This window comes from Microtus ochrogaster, linkage group LG3, assembly GCF_000317375.1.
Source record: "Microtus ochrogaster isolate Prairie Vole_2 linkage group LG3, MicOch1.0, whole genome shotgun sequence".
Classification (NCBI taxonomy): Eukaryota; Metazoa; Chordata; class Mammalia; order Rodentia; family Cricetidae; genus Microtus; species Microtus ochrogaster.
The window spans coordinates 47658569-47672093 of NC_022029.1; the positions used below are offsets into that span (position 1 = coordinate 47658569).

Sequence of the window (13525 nt, forward strand, 5' to 3'; positions counted from 1 at the left end):
AGGTTTTAAAACCCCACACCATTCTGAGTTAGCCAGTTCTCATTCTCTCTCTCTCTCTCTCTCTCTCTCTCTCTCTCTCTCTCTTTCTCTTTTTCTCTTCCCGTTTGTAGATAAGGATATCATCTCTCAGCTATTGCTGGCTGTTGCCATGCTGCCTGCCATTATGGTCATAGACTCTAACTTCCTGAAACTGTAAGCAAGTCCCCAATAAACTTTCTTTTATAAGTTGCTTGGTCACTATGGGTCTTCACAGAAAAGTAACTAAGACAATAAGTAAACTTCTCTGTGCCGACAAGAGTAAATACTTCTTCAGGAACACAAAGGTATAGCTCCATGGGTAAAGTGTTTGCTGTACAGACATGAAGACCTGGGTTCAAATCCCTACCTCCCATCTAAAGACAACATGCGGCTTCACACAGAAGCCTAGGGGCTCATGGGCCAGCCAGTCTAGCTAAAAAAGTGTGAGCTCCAGGTTCAGCAAGAGACTCAATCTCAAAATGTAAATTAGGGAACGATATAGAAAGACGCTGATGTCAACCTCTGGCCTCCACACAGATGGGTGCACGCACACACATGCATGCACACACACACACATCACACATGCACACATGCACTCCACACACAAATTACCACAAACACAGGTGAGCACACACATGAGTAAAATTTCTCACAAGTTATCTTTGTACTTTATAGTTTACTGGAAATGGTAATCTAGAGGCGCAGATTCTCAACCGCGTTTCTCAAATGGCAAACGGGTACACAGGCCACGCTGACTACCGCGCACACTGATGCGGTGGCACGTGTGCACTCGAGGAATTCCGTCTGCGCTGGCTATCTCAGCCACAGGGAGACTATTTCAACAGCCTAGAGCAACTGCAACACCAAGGTCGTCATACATACGTCACACATTTTTCCATGTGCGTGTGACAGAAGTCAGCAGCTGCCGGTCCCCCGTGCCCGTCGTATACTGCAAAGTACAGCACCTCCTCTGTCAGCTGTGCGAACCCAAACCGATCTTCATTTTCTTTCCGTTTGCCAATGAGGGAGGCACTGCCCACGTTCTCCAGGCTAATTTTGGGGATTGGCTTGCCATACTTGATGCTAGGTGGCAGCAGAATTGGCTCATCGATGCGGTTATCCCAGATCCCAAAGTTGTCCCAAGTGGCTGGCTGCCCGCTTCCATCGGGGTCAAATCGAGAACACCTGGGCTCGGTGGTGGAGCTGTAGCAGGCAGGAGTCACCTGCCTGTTGTCCTGCAGGAAGACGGAGCTTAGCAACACTCTCTTCTTCACCTGGTTCCCGCCACTTCTGGCCAAAGTAATTAAGGCCGCCGATAGCATACTGCAATGCCAAAGGCCTCAGTCACAGGGAAAGACAGAGCAATAGCAGAATTCCTTGAAGAAAACTGATGCACCTAGGGGTGGGGGTAAAGACAAGTTCATAGTCAATAATCCAAAACACTGCTAATACATCATCAGATGCAAGAAACGAAAGCCATAAAGAGTCTGACATTGTGTGTGTGTGCGTGCATGCAGGCATTGTGTGTGTGCGCGTGCATGCAGGCATTGTGTGTGTGCGCGTGCATGCAGGCACTGTGTGTGTGCGCGTGCATGCAGGCATGTATGTGTACAGACTCCACATTCTATTCTTGAGAATGCTGAATCAAATAATTTACCTACCCCCTTCACAGTGTTTGAATTCTATAACAGTTGATAATATGCATATACAAACAACACATGTATCTCCGATTTAATCTGCTATCACTTTGGGGCCTTGCCAAAATGAACATGTTGATTCCTCTGGCATGAAGCAAGGTCACACGGTACATGCTACTCAGCCGTGACCACACAAACGCTGGTCATTCAGGCCACACTCTGGAAGTAGAGATCCTTTCCTCGCAAACTCAGCCGTTATAAAGACAAGATACTGTAATTGTCAACAAGAACAACTGCCTCTCCTAAGGACGGAAGTAGGGAAAACAGCGGTTGCTAGAATATTTATAATAATTCTATACTCAAAGAGTAGCCAACTTTAACAAAGACACTATTTGGGATCAGGGTTTCTTTTTTACTTTAAATATTTTTATTCATTCTTTAAGAATTTCATACAGTGTATTTTTGTCATATTCACCTAACTCTTCCTACCAATGTCTCCAAGGTCCACCCTACATCCCAGCTCCATACTTGGGTGGCCCATCAACTCCAATGTACTCCTGGGTGTTGGTCCACCGGTTAGGGGCGCAGTTGACCTACTGGGAGCCAATCTCTTAAACTGACTCTTCCTCCCCCAGAGGCCATCTGTTGTGCAGAGTTCCTCAGTTGGGGACTGATGCACCCCTTCCCACTCCATGCTGGAAAAAAGTATTACATTATTCTCAAGCACACAAACCAGGATTGTGTCTGTAGTGCTAGCTACTGAGGACAATGAAGTAAGAAGAATCATTTCCATTCAGTTCAGACCAGTCTAGAAGACACAGTGGAACACTGTTTCAAACAAACAGTTGAAATTTATTTCATAATAAAAAAATGAGTTAAAAAAATCTATCTTTTCAGGGCCTGTGGATATGATGGTATCAATTAATCTCGCCAAAATGCATCAACATTCACAAAAAAAAAGCCAGCTGGAGTTCATATATGCAGAAATGCATCGCAAATTTTATTTATTTATTCTTAAATGTACTTACTATGCCTGCAGTGTTTTGTTGCATATATGCCTGCAGGCCAGAAAGAGGGCACCAGATCTCATTACAGATGGTTGTGAGCCACCATGTGGTTGCCGAGAATTGAACTCAGGACCTTTGGAATGCTCTTAACCTTGAGCCATCTCTTTAGCCCACACTGCAAATTTTACACGATAACTTTCAGGTGAATTTTTGTGAATTCACTTTAGCTAAGGGTGGGAAGGGTCATTATCCTGGTCAGCAGGTAAGACAGTCGAAGAAAGATGCAATACAAAAAAACTCCCTTAGAAATCCTGATGAGGATGGGAGATAGGTGGGCGGAGGGGGTAGGGAGAGGGATAACTAACACTAAGGATGTTTGAAAAAGTCATACAAACTACCTAATACATATAATATCCTCTGGGAGTCAGGGGAGAGGGAGAGAGAAATTATACACAGGAGATGCTGATGCTTCTGGAAGCCATATGTAGCCAAATAAAAGTTCGTGGCTGGGTGTAGGATACCCCCTACCCCTCCCCTGGCTGTCGGTCAGGGGTGTACCAGAAACTCTTTACACAATACAGGCTGCTGTGATTGCTCTTGGTTGCCCAGTAGAACTCTACGGTAAGACCCCATTGCTGAATCCACCCACCACACACTTTGTCCGCAGAGACTGCCTTGGAAAGTCCTATTTCTATACCCAGAGATGAGTGCCGCTCTCAGACCTCATTGATGTTGCTTTGTGTGTGGACAGTGACTGATGCAGAAACTCACAATCAATCAAAGGGACACTCAGAAAACAGTGGGACATTATACTACACTTCTCCCCTAAAGGACCATCCAAGAAGATGGAGCAGAAAGATTCTAAGAGCCAGCCGCTGGGGAGGAGTGGCAGGAAACAGTGTCTTCTAAAGTTGACACCATTGCTGCACTCTCGAACTCACAACAGCTGTGGTTGCTTGCACAAGACCAAACCAGTCACCATTCTAGGATGGAAGGGCTGATGGGAACTCCCCCAACCCACCCCTGAGGTGCTATGGACAGCTGGTGGATTCTGGGAGAAGGAGAGCCAGTTTTTCTTTACAGGTGTAGCAGCTGGTCTGTTGACTATGCTCAGGAAGGCCCCACATCCCTGAGTTGATGAATGATATAAACTGGAAACAATGGCCAAGGGGGAAAAATGACATAAAGGCAAAAGTGGGGACTGGGAAGTAGATTTTAGAAAAGTTAAGGAGGAAGAGTGTGTGTGTGGGAGGAGGGGTTGAGCATGATCAAAATACACTGTATGCAATTCTTTTTAAAGTAATAAAATATTTTGACCAAATTTTGAGATACACAGAAAACTGGCAGCACACATTCTGGGTGTATCTGTGAGGATGTCTTCAGAGACCATGAGAAACGAGTTAGTGCTTGGTCAGCAAATGGAGGGCAAAAGACTCATTCTAAGTATGGTTGACATCATCTAATAAGCTAGGCCCTCTTCTTAAGGGCATGTTTTTCCTCCTGATCCAGGGAACACCAGACCCCAGCTTCTTCAGCCTTTGAATGGAGATTCACACTAGCGATTCTCCAGGGTGCTTACAGACCTTCAACCCCACACTGTACTCATAAAAATTTCAAGTCACACTTCGGCGGCCCATTAGCTCCCAATAAAACAACTTACTTGGAAGGCGCAGCCGGCCCTGACTCTGCTCTCTGGCTCCCTGCACAGGAGTGTACTTGTCCCTTCGCACATGTCCTCCTGGTGCTACCCGCCATGGAGTCCTCATCAGAGCGCCTCCAGCACCATGTCCTTCAAGACCCAGAGCAACCTGAACTAAAGTCACCCAAACAAACTTATTCTGGTTTTATTCATTTTTCACACCTATTGGTTTATCTACTTATACACGGGCATGGAGTGCAAGTCCCTTGGCGCATACGAGGAGGTCAGAGAAATACTTGAAGGGAGCTGGTTCTCCCCTTCCGCCATGTAGCCTCCAGGGTCAAAACACCAGTCTTGGTAGCAAGCACCTTTTATTCTCTGAGGCATCTCCCTGGCCCAAAGAAAAAATTTTATACCATTTCCCCGAATCACAGGTTTCAATAAAAATATGTGTTATAGGTGACAGCAAAGAGAAATGTCAAACTAATATAAGGTGGCATTATTAGAAGTATTAATCACTGATGGATGTGATTGGCACAGCAGTAATTATTACTTCTAACAGATAAAGCAATATGTGTGAAAAATAAAAAAATAAGTTTGTTTAGGTGACTTTAGCTCGTGCACAATTCCTTAGCAAGCATATACCTACCTTAAAGTAACAGGGCAGCAGACAAACGACTGAAATAGCTCTTCTAGAATTCTCTGGCCCTTCTCTTATGCTTCTCTCTAACCCTCAAAAAAATCAAATGATAAACACAACTGCTTTCTCATCAGAGAAGAAATGCTCACAAGATATATTAGTGAATGATAAAATTAAAGTACCAGCGGACAGTTCCTTTGAGCCGATATAAACATCAGTTTGACCTTCCCTCATATTATCAACACTGTCCCTTCAGAAAAAGCAGAGCAGTTATAGAGGAACGCTTGCTGGAGAGCATTCTGCTGGCTGAGATTCAGTGTGGGCAGCTCCGGAACTAGGTCAGCACCACCTAGACAAACAGAGTTAAGTGGTTCCATCTCTTTTGCCAACCACACCAAAACTAAACCACACAGATCCCTTTTAGAGCCTCAGGAAAACTATTCAAAGACAACCTGTGTTTCTAAGCTACACAACTCTCAATTAAACCCCCACACAACCCAGAAGTCTAACTTAACGGTGGAGCCAGGTCTTAGCTTGCATAAGACCCTCAATTCAAAACCTAAGCAGCCCCCAAACAAAGATAAAAACAGCAGGAGAAAAGCAAACACCCTCACCCCAAACCAAACAAATCTCTGTACATCAAGAAAGACACTCCCTGTTTCAAGTTTTTTTTTTTTTTTTGGAAAAAAAAAAAAAACAAAAAAAAAAAAAAAAAACCCCAAACATCCCTCCCTCCCCATGAGACCAAGAGATCTTGGAACAGGTGCAGAAATGACCATGAACAGCAGATGGGGGGGGGCGACGACGACAGAAGTGTGAGAGACAGTAAACACTTAAAACAACAGCAATAAACAAAACAAAAAGCTGTGCCCTTAAACAGAATGGAAAACAGCCTGACGAACGCCCAAGCATTGCCTTTGTCAAACCAGCAAGCAGCAGTGGGCTGGGATAAGCTTATCAGTTGTCCACTAAAAAGCAGTTACTTAGCTAGTTGTTACTAATCAGGGAGAGTTACGTAAATCTGCGGATTAGAAATCTAAGCTAACCAATATTAGTAAGCCATTTAAACAATTATATTTAATCTTTCAAAGTGAAATCACCCTTTTACTGTTTTTACTACACAAAAATGTCCCAGAAAAGTAAAAGGAATGCAGAGTATATACACATACGCATATGATAGTCTACTAACAGTAAGGTAACTTTGAACTGTGGTAAGGAAGAAAATAAAGATAAATAATATGTTTGGAATCCTAGATATACAACATAACAATCTCAAATATATTGGTAATTGTAAATAAAAGGGGAAAAAAGAATGCTTGCCTGAACTATTTCAAATTCTTTTTTTTAATATTTATTTATTTATTATGTATACAATATTCTGTCTGTGTGTAAGCCTGAAGGCCAGAAGAGGGCACCAGACCTCTTTACAGATGGTTGTGAGCCACCATATGGTTGCTGGGAATTGAACTCAGGACCTTTGGAAGATGCTCTTTATTTCCCAATCAAAACACAAATGGAATATCACAATTTAATCAACGTTGGTCTTTAAAATTATATGCGTGCATGCACACAATTGAAAATACCTTATGTATTCTATCTATTATTAACGTCTGAAAACATGCCTTTCCACCATTTCCACAATGAGTCCTGTAACTAAAGTCAGTCTCCCTACCTTCTTCCTCCACCTGACACTTAAAAGTGACCAGAAAGGAAAGAAAGAAGTCAATGTTAGAACGAAGTTGTCCCCATGTAAGTAACTCCATCTAGCAGGAATCTCAGCCAGAGGCTAAGGAAGCTGTGGGATGTCCTCGGCACAGTCGCTTCAAGACAGCACTGGTGAAATTCACTTCTACGGAGCAGCAATCCCAGGCCAAAGACATCAGGAAAGGAGCTTTGTGGGGTGGTTGACCCCCTAGAATCTCACCACTTAGGGTGTGGAGGCAAGAAGACCAGGGGTTAAAGGCCAGCCTGGGCTAATAGAGATCCTGTCCCAACAACAAAAACATCAGGATTGAAAAATGCATCTGCCTCATCAACCTTTGAAACCACCCTCTGAATTTACAGCGCAAGCGCCCACATACACAGCTGCAAGACAACTGCCCCGATTTTACTCTTCATATTTCTCCCGTGTGATGCTTGTCCAGCAGTTTAACCTCCAGAGCTGTTCCATTGTATTTCTGGAAAAAAGAAGCACTGTCTCTATAGCAGGTTTTGGCACGGGGAATTTGAGTTCAACTGCTGATGAATGCCCAAAACAGTTCAAAAGGGAAATTTCCTGCTACCACTTTAAGCAAGCCCTGGCAGAATCGGGAGTTCTGGCAAGCAGCATTACTGATATGGCTTAGATTTTCCTCTCTCCAGGAACCCTGTGCGGTAACTAACTGCATAGTGGTACTGTGCTAACTTATCATAATGGGAAACACAAGGTAAATTTAATATTTTTTTCATTTTATTTGTTTATTGTATGTGCCAGTGCAAGCCGGCAAAGGTCAGAGGACGCCTTGGAGGTGCACCTTCTGTTGCTATCTGTAGATCCTGGTGGCAGAACTCAAGCAGCAGGCTTGGCACCAGGCAACTTCACCGGCCAAGTCCAAGGGACATCACCAGCCGATTTTTAATATTCTTAAACTCCAAACGTCTTTACCATCATCACCAATGAAAACCCACTGCACCCCAATAAACAACTAAAATCATCTGAAAAATCTCTGAAATGTATTTTAGCAAATCTGCACTCGATGTCCTTACCTCCTTTTAGGAGGAAAGAAAATGTATTCGCTTACAGGAGCAAAGAAAACAACAAAACCCCCAGTGAGCTCCGGGTGTCTGCTTAGACATGCGAACCGAGACTAGTAATGAAAAGTACTTACTACTCAGTTCTGTGAAAGGGGTGCTGACGTTGTCAAGGAAAAAGAGACTCAGATTGCAAGGAAAACAGCTATTAACAAGAACTCATTATCCAAAGCTTCCGTGTTCAATGACATTTGTCATGCAGTGGTGATCTGGTCTCCAGTTTCTAGCAGAGCAACACCTTCTCTTCCGCGCAGCCCTGCAGATCTCGGGCGGCCCCCACTGTTTTCTCCCTGGGGTTCAGGTTCTGCAGGGGGCACATCTGCTTTTCCCACCTGGGGCACCCGGGGTGAGGCTGGGGGCTTTTGCTGTTACTATTTCTCCAACTCCTACCACAAAACACCAGCGGCGCTTTTGAGACTCCAAATCGTCTAGCTGCTTCTACCCACAGCCTCATCTTTGTCTCCTCCGGGTGAATGTGCTCATCTACAGAAACAGGCACCAGGAGCCACTTGGCCTTAAGACATGGTGCTCTCCCAGCAAAGCAAAACACAAGCCCTCAGATCCGAGCCACCAGGGCTCCGCAATCCTTCTCTACACCCATCTCCTTACAAACCCCGCAGGACAGGGTCCTGAGTTGGTTTTCTGACCTTGGCCGAATCGGGACGCGGCAGGACTCCGGCCAGCGCAGCCCAGCAGACCTACGGGCACCCCCGGGTCTTCATTCCGGGAAACAGGTCCCGCAGTGGCCACGCCTGCTCCCTCGGGCTGGAGCGCACCTAGGGGGCCTCGCTGCAGAGAATCTAGGGCGGCTTCGGTTTTCTCCACTGTCCCTCCCTCCGACTGTGCCCACCCTACTAGCCCCGCTCCCACGACGCACACTTCCCGCCTGAGGTCAAGTTCAAGGCCGATTGCAGCAACCGAAGAGCCGGATGCCCGGGTGCAGCCTCGGTGGGCCTCGGCGGGAACAGTTGCTCACCACCCGGCACACAGAGCCCGGGGTGATGCGCATGGGGCTGGGCCTCAAAACGAGGCCGAGGAAGCTGCGGTAACCCATCCCTTATTTCTCCGCCTTCCTGAGGAACGCTCCATTCCGAGGACCGCCAAGAGATTCCCGTCAACAACCTAGGGGAATGAGCGAATTGAACTATTCAAGCGCTTACCTTGTGATGGTTGTGTCTGTAAATTTCTCAACTAGCTAATGGAAGTAAAGAGAAGGCTGATAAATAAGGCTGACTTCTCTTGTTGATGTGAATATCCTGAGCTAGCAATTAGGGAGGCCACAATCTCCTCTCTGGAAATGCTCGAAAAATTTTTCAGCCGCTGGCCAAATGGAGACCGGGAGGAGTCTGCTCCCGATGATTGACATCAACTCCGACCAGCTGATGCTCGGCAAGTCTCTGTGCCTGCCCTCAATCTCAGCCAATCATAGATCTAGATGGGATCGAGCCTCCTGCACGGGTAATTTGACCTCTCCGATTGCCAACTGAGTGTAGCAGAGCGAAGGCAAATTGGACCAGTAGCTGCTCGACATGGCGCCCCGCCCTCCCGAGGTGGCTTGGATCAGAGGTGCCCGGGAGTGTTGTTGGTTGCTTAGGCCAGAGATATCTTGGCTATGACCCAAGAAATCGAGAACAGAACAGCCACGCTTTGGCTTGTGTATAGCGCTTGTACATCTTCCAGTTTTCTTGCAAGTTCTTTGACAAATCACAGAGCACTGTTCGGGCTGCACTAACAGACATTTTGGGATGGCTTGAAACTGTCCTGCCTGCCATAAGGATTTTCATCTTTGTGAAAGAAGCATTGCCTAGGATCTGGAGGTCTTAACTGATTCGGATAGTCAGATAACAGCTCTTAGAATCTTCGGCCAAGTACCGAAGTGGAAGCAAGCCAACAAATAAACAAACGAGTAAAAAATAAATCGATGTCAAGAGAGGGAACAGCTGAGGTGTGGACCGAGAACCCTGGGGAGCAGATTTTTACACAGGGCGTGGAGTTCCACTGAACTAGGGCTGTAACACCACATTCTAGGACAAGTCACAGGCACAGGAGTATTGGCCAATACAAAACAGACTCCCTGTTTTCTTGTGTACACATTTTGTTTTGATATTTTTAGTCTTAATTGGGTTCTTTTTGTTTTTTATTTGGGGGGGAGAGCTCATGAAGTTGGGTGGGTAGGGGAGTGGGGAGGATCTGAAAGGAACTGTAGGAGGGGAAAGAAAATGCTTAAAATATACTGTATAATAAAAGTTTTAATTAAGATATTATTAAAATTAATGATTAAGTTGTGTTGCCTAGTTGTACCTCCTGGTCCAAGAGCATCTGGAGATCGGGTACATTTAACATTGGTCTATGTAGACTCACAAACTCTAATAATGACTTGAGGATTATGTTGGGGAGAGAGTCAATTTTCATAAAGCTATTGAAATTGGTAGTGGATCTAGCATACATACAGAAAAGATGCATATTGAATGTGGCTTGGGGATCCTCACAATGTGCAGCCTGTCTTTGTATCTCGCACCAGATAAAGACATGATGTTATTAACACTTAGGAGCCCTTCATCCTGCCAAGCAGTTGGTGCTTTCTTCCAGAAGCAACTTCTATGCTGACTTCTAACATAGTAGATTAATTTTGTTTATACACTTAATACGTAGAATCAAACCATAACCTATGCATTCTCCTTTTGTTTGACTGCTCTGGTTCAACAGTTTACTTGTAAGATTCTTTCATGTTGCTGTACAGTTTCAGATCTTCGTATTTTTCAGTTTTATCATAATTGATGCATTTGTTTTTATGATGGGGTCCAGCCCCATGTGATGTTGAAGTAGTTTTCAGCTCGGAGCTATTATAGTTAGTGCCTATGGTACACAGGGCCTTGAGTTCCATCCCTAGTACCAGAAAGTGGGCTGGAGATGGCTCAGCACTTAAGAGCACATACGACTCTTCCAGAACATCCTGGTTCGATTCCCAGTACCTATGTGTTTTTGTGGGGCAGTTATGATCTGTAACTCCAGGGGGTCCAATGCCTCTGGCTCCCCAGGGCACCAGTTCATGTGCACATACCTTCACACAGACCACGCCCATAGACACAATTAAAAATAACGAAATAAACCTTTTTTTAAAACAGAAAGAAAAATAATTGCTATCATTTGTATTTGTGACTGTGGAAACTGGGGGGAGAGACGGAGAAAGTGACCTGAGACCGTTTGCGAGTGGTCAAACTGGCACTTAAACAGGCAAGGTCTCCTCATAGCCATGTTTTCAACTGCTGTATCACATACTCTCTTACAAGAGGCAAGTGGGATGACCCTGAACTCACACTCAGTGTGCAGTGCTCCCCAGTGCCCTTCTCCGTGGAGCATCCTTGATATGCTCCCTACAGTGCTGCAGAAGTAGCATCTCATTCTGAAGCCTTGACACAACGTGGCTTTTCTTTTATAGATTCTCTGGTGATTGTTGTCTGTTCTGTTTTGGGGGCTGATGATTGTGCACTGTGTGAACAGGTAATAAGGTGGCCTTTATCAATCTGTGGTCTCAGCAGACCTTTTTATCTCTTGGGAACTTTTTTTTTTGGTATTTTTAAGAATGAAAAGGAAAGGGAGAGCATTTCTGTGTGCAAGCGCACACCCAGCATCTGATTCTCCATAGGAACTCCTGAACAGACTTTATCTCTTCTGGCATAAGAACCTTATCACAAAATTTAGGAGGAAGAAGCAAAGGTTAGGTCACTATGACCCTTATCTGTAGTAAGCTCACAATACACTCTGCCTTCTCCTGGACTCCATTGGGAAACAGCGTCCTGGCGTAAGGCTTTTTACATCAGTCACTTCAAAACAGGCGAAAGGTAACTTTACCTAACTCCAGTGTAACAGGCCAATTGCAAAGTCACTCATTTGTGGATTGAATCTCCTTTTCTAAGGAAAGAACTTGCCAGAAGGCAAATCTGGCCAAACTTACCTTACAGGAGTGGTTTATAGTCTGCTCTAACTGAACCCAATTGCTAAATTTGCTGCTATTATGAACTGTAATGTAAACATCTGTTTTCAGAGGGTCTTAATTAACCCCTATGAAAGGTCGTTAGATCTCCAGAGGGTAACAACCCACAGGGTGAGAACTGATGTGTTATGTAGTTCTCTCTCTCTCTCTCTCTCTCTCTCTCTCTCTCTCTCTTTCTCCTTCCTCTTCTCTTCCCTGCCTCTTCTCTTCCCTGCCATTCTTTGCATTGGATATTCTTTCCAGAGGCATCAAGTGGCCTGAAACTTACACACTCTTTGTATGAGCTATTTAATGGGAGGGACACAACTTTGACTAATTCAGGATCTATAAAACAAAATATTAGCAGGGACATGTTTACAATATTTGGCATCAATAACCATACACAGAGAGGCGAAAGAAATGAGCTTTAAAGACGGAGTCAGGATTCAAATCATCTCTGTTCCACACTGAGGGCTGCAGCAAATCATTCCTTCTCAGCGTGTCAAAAACCTTCTCAACTGGACAATCAGGGTGAGGCTGAGCTGACTGTATCAAGGGCTACTGTGGGAGGTGCAAAAGTTGACACATGATACTGACGTCACTGGTGGGTCAAGGACGTTTACCAGGAGAGTCAGAACACAAAGAGCCAATGGGTTCAGTTTTTAATCCCTTTGAGAAGGGAATAGTACAATATTTAGTAGTCAGTCTGAAAGTTCCAGTGTGAACTATCTACAAGCAGAATAACCTCAGGCAAGTTGCTTAGCCTTTCCGTTCTTTGTCTAATACAAAGAGGCTGACTGTTGTGGGAACACTTGTGTGAAGATGTATCCCTGTGATTGGAGAAAGAAAAAGTTGAATGGCCAATAGCTAGGCAGGAGGTACAGGTGGGACTTCCAGGCAGAGAGAAAACTTTAGGAAGAAGAAAAGCAGAGTTGCCAGTTAGACTCAGAGGAAGCAGGACGTGCAATACAGAGATAAGGTAATGCCACGCGGCAAGATGTAGATTAATATAAAAGGGTTAATTTAAGTTACAAGAGCTAGTAGGACATACCTAAGCTAAGGCCAGACTTTTATAATTATTAAGTCTCCATGTTGTTATTTGTGGGCTGGCAGTGCACAGTACATGAGACTACATCACAGAACTATAAGGTAAAATGAAATACGTTATAGCCCTTGTATCAATGCAGAGAAGGAGTAAGCTATTGCAAAGGTTAGCATCAGGGTTAATTTTATATCAATTTTGATATAAAAAACTCCAGCTAGGCTGGAGTGCCCGGATATTTTGTAAGACATCATCTAGAGATCACCTATCCATTTTATGTAATGAAGTGCTTCCCAACTCCAGAATAGCCAAGTCAATTTAAATATTATAGAACAGGGAAGCAAACACCCATCTAGCTGTTAAATTTTAAGATGGAATTTACATTTAAGTTACACTTCTGTGGATCTAAAATCCAGTTGTAACAGGGGTGATGGCAGTTGTCTGGGAGATCGCCAGTGCATTCTCTGGCACAAAGACTCTAGCAATTGGGGAAGACAGAAGTTGTAGAGAAAACTAACAACTTCCTATATCCAGGATGTAAGTAAGAAGCCTCATGCTGGAAGTCCCACAACATGGTGATGGGTTGGGTATTTTATAGGGCCCCTGGATCCTTCCCTGTGCTGTTTAGATAGATGCCTGCCTTCATGCCTTTCCACTGTTTCACCTTGAGATGTTTCCTGGGACTAAGAAACAGGCATCTCACCAAGCTTGCTTTCATTTTCCTTATCTACAGATGATGTCCCTCTAACTGCTTCATGCCAGAGATTGACCAACTTCTG

At 44.6% G+C, this 13525-nt stretch overlaps 1 protein-coding gene across 2 annotated transcripts in view; it reads right to left on the minus strand.

Moving 5' to 3' along the window:
* Nucleotides 1-13525, minus strand: part of Ppm1k (protein phosphatase, Mg2+/Mn2+ dependent 1K) — a 156914-nt gene that overhangs the window by 13080 nt on the left and 130309 nt on the right. The window contains exons 1-2 of one of the 2 annotated variants that reach the window (XM_005360885.3): nucleotides 8892-9063; nucleotides 901-1414 (exon numbers count right to left, since the gene is read on the minus strand). In XM_005360885.3, coding sequence (XP_005360942.1) covers nucleotides 901-1340 — 440 coding nt within the window. In that variant the 5' untranslated portion in view covers nucleotides 1341-1414; nucleotides 8892-9063. Of the gene's footprint in view, nucleotides 1-900; nucleotides 1415-8891; nucleotides 9064-13525 lie in introns of those variants that run through there. The other variant, XM_026785843.1, reaches the window with a different exon arrangement.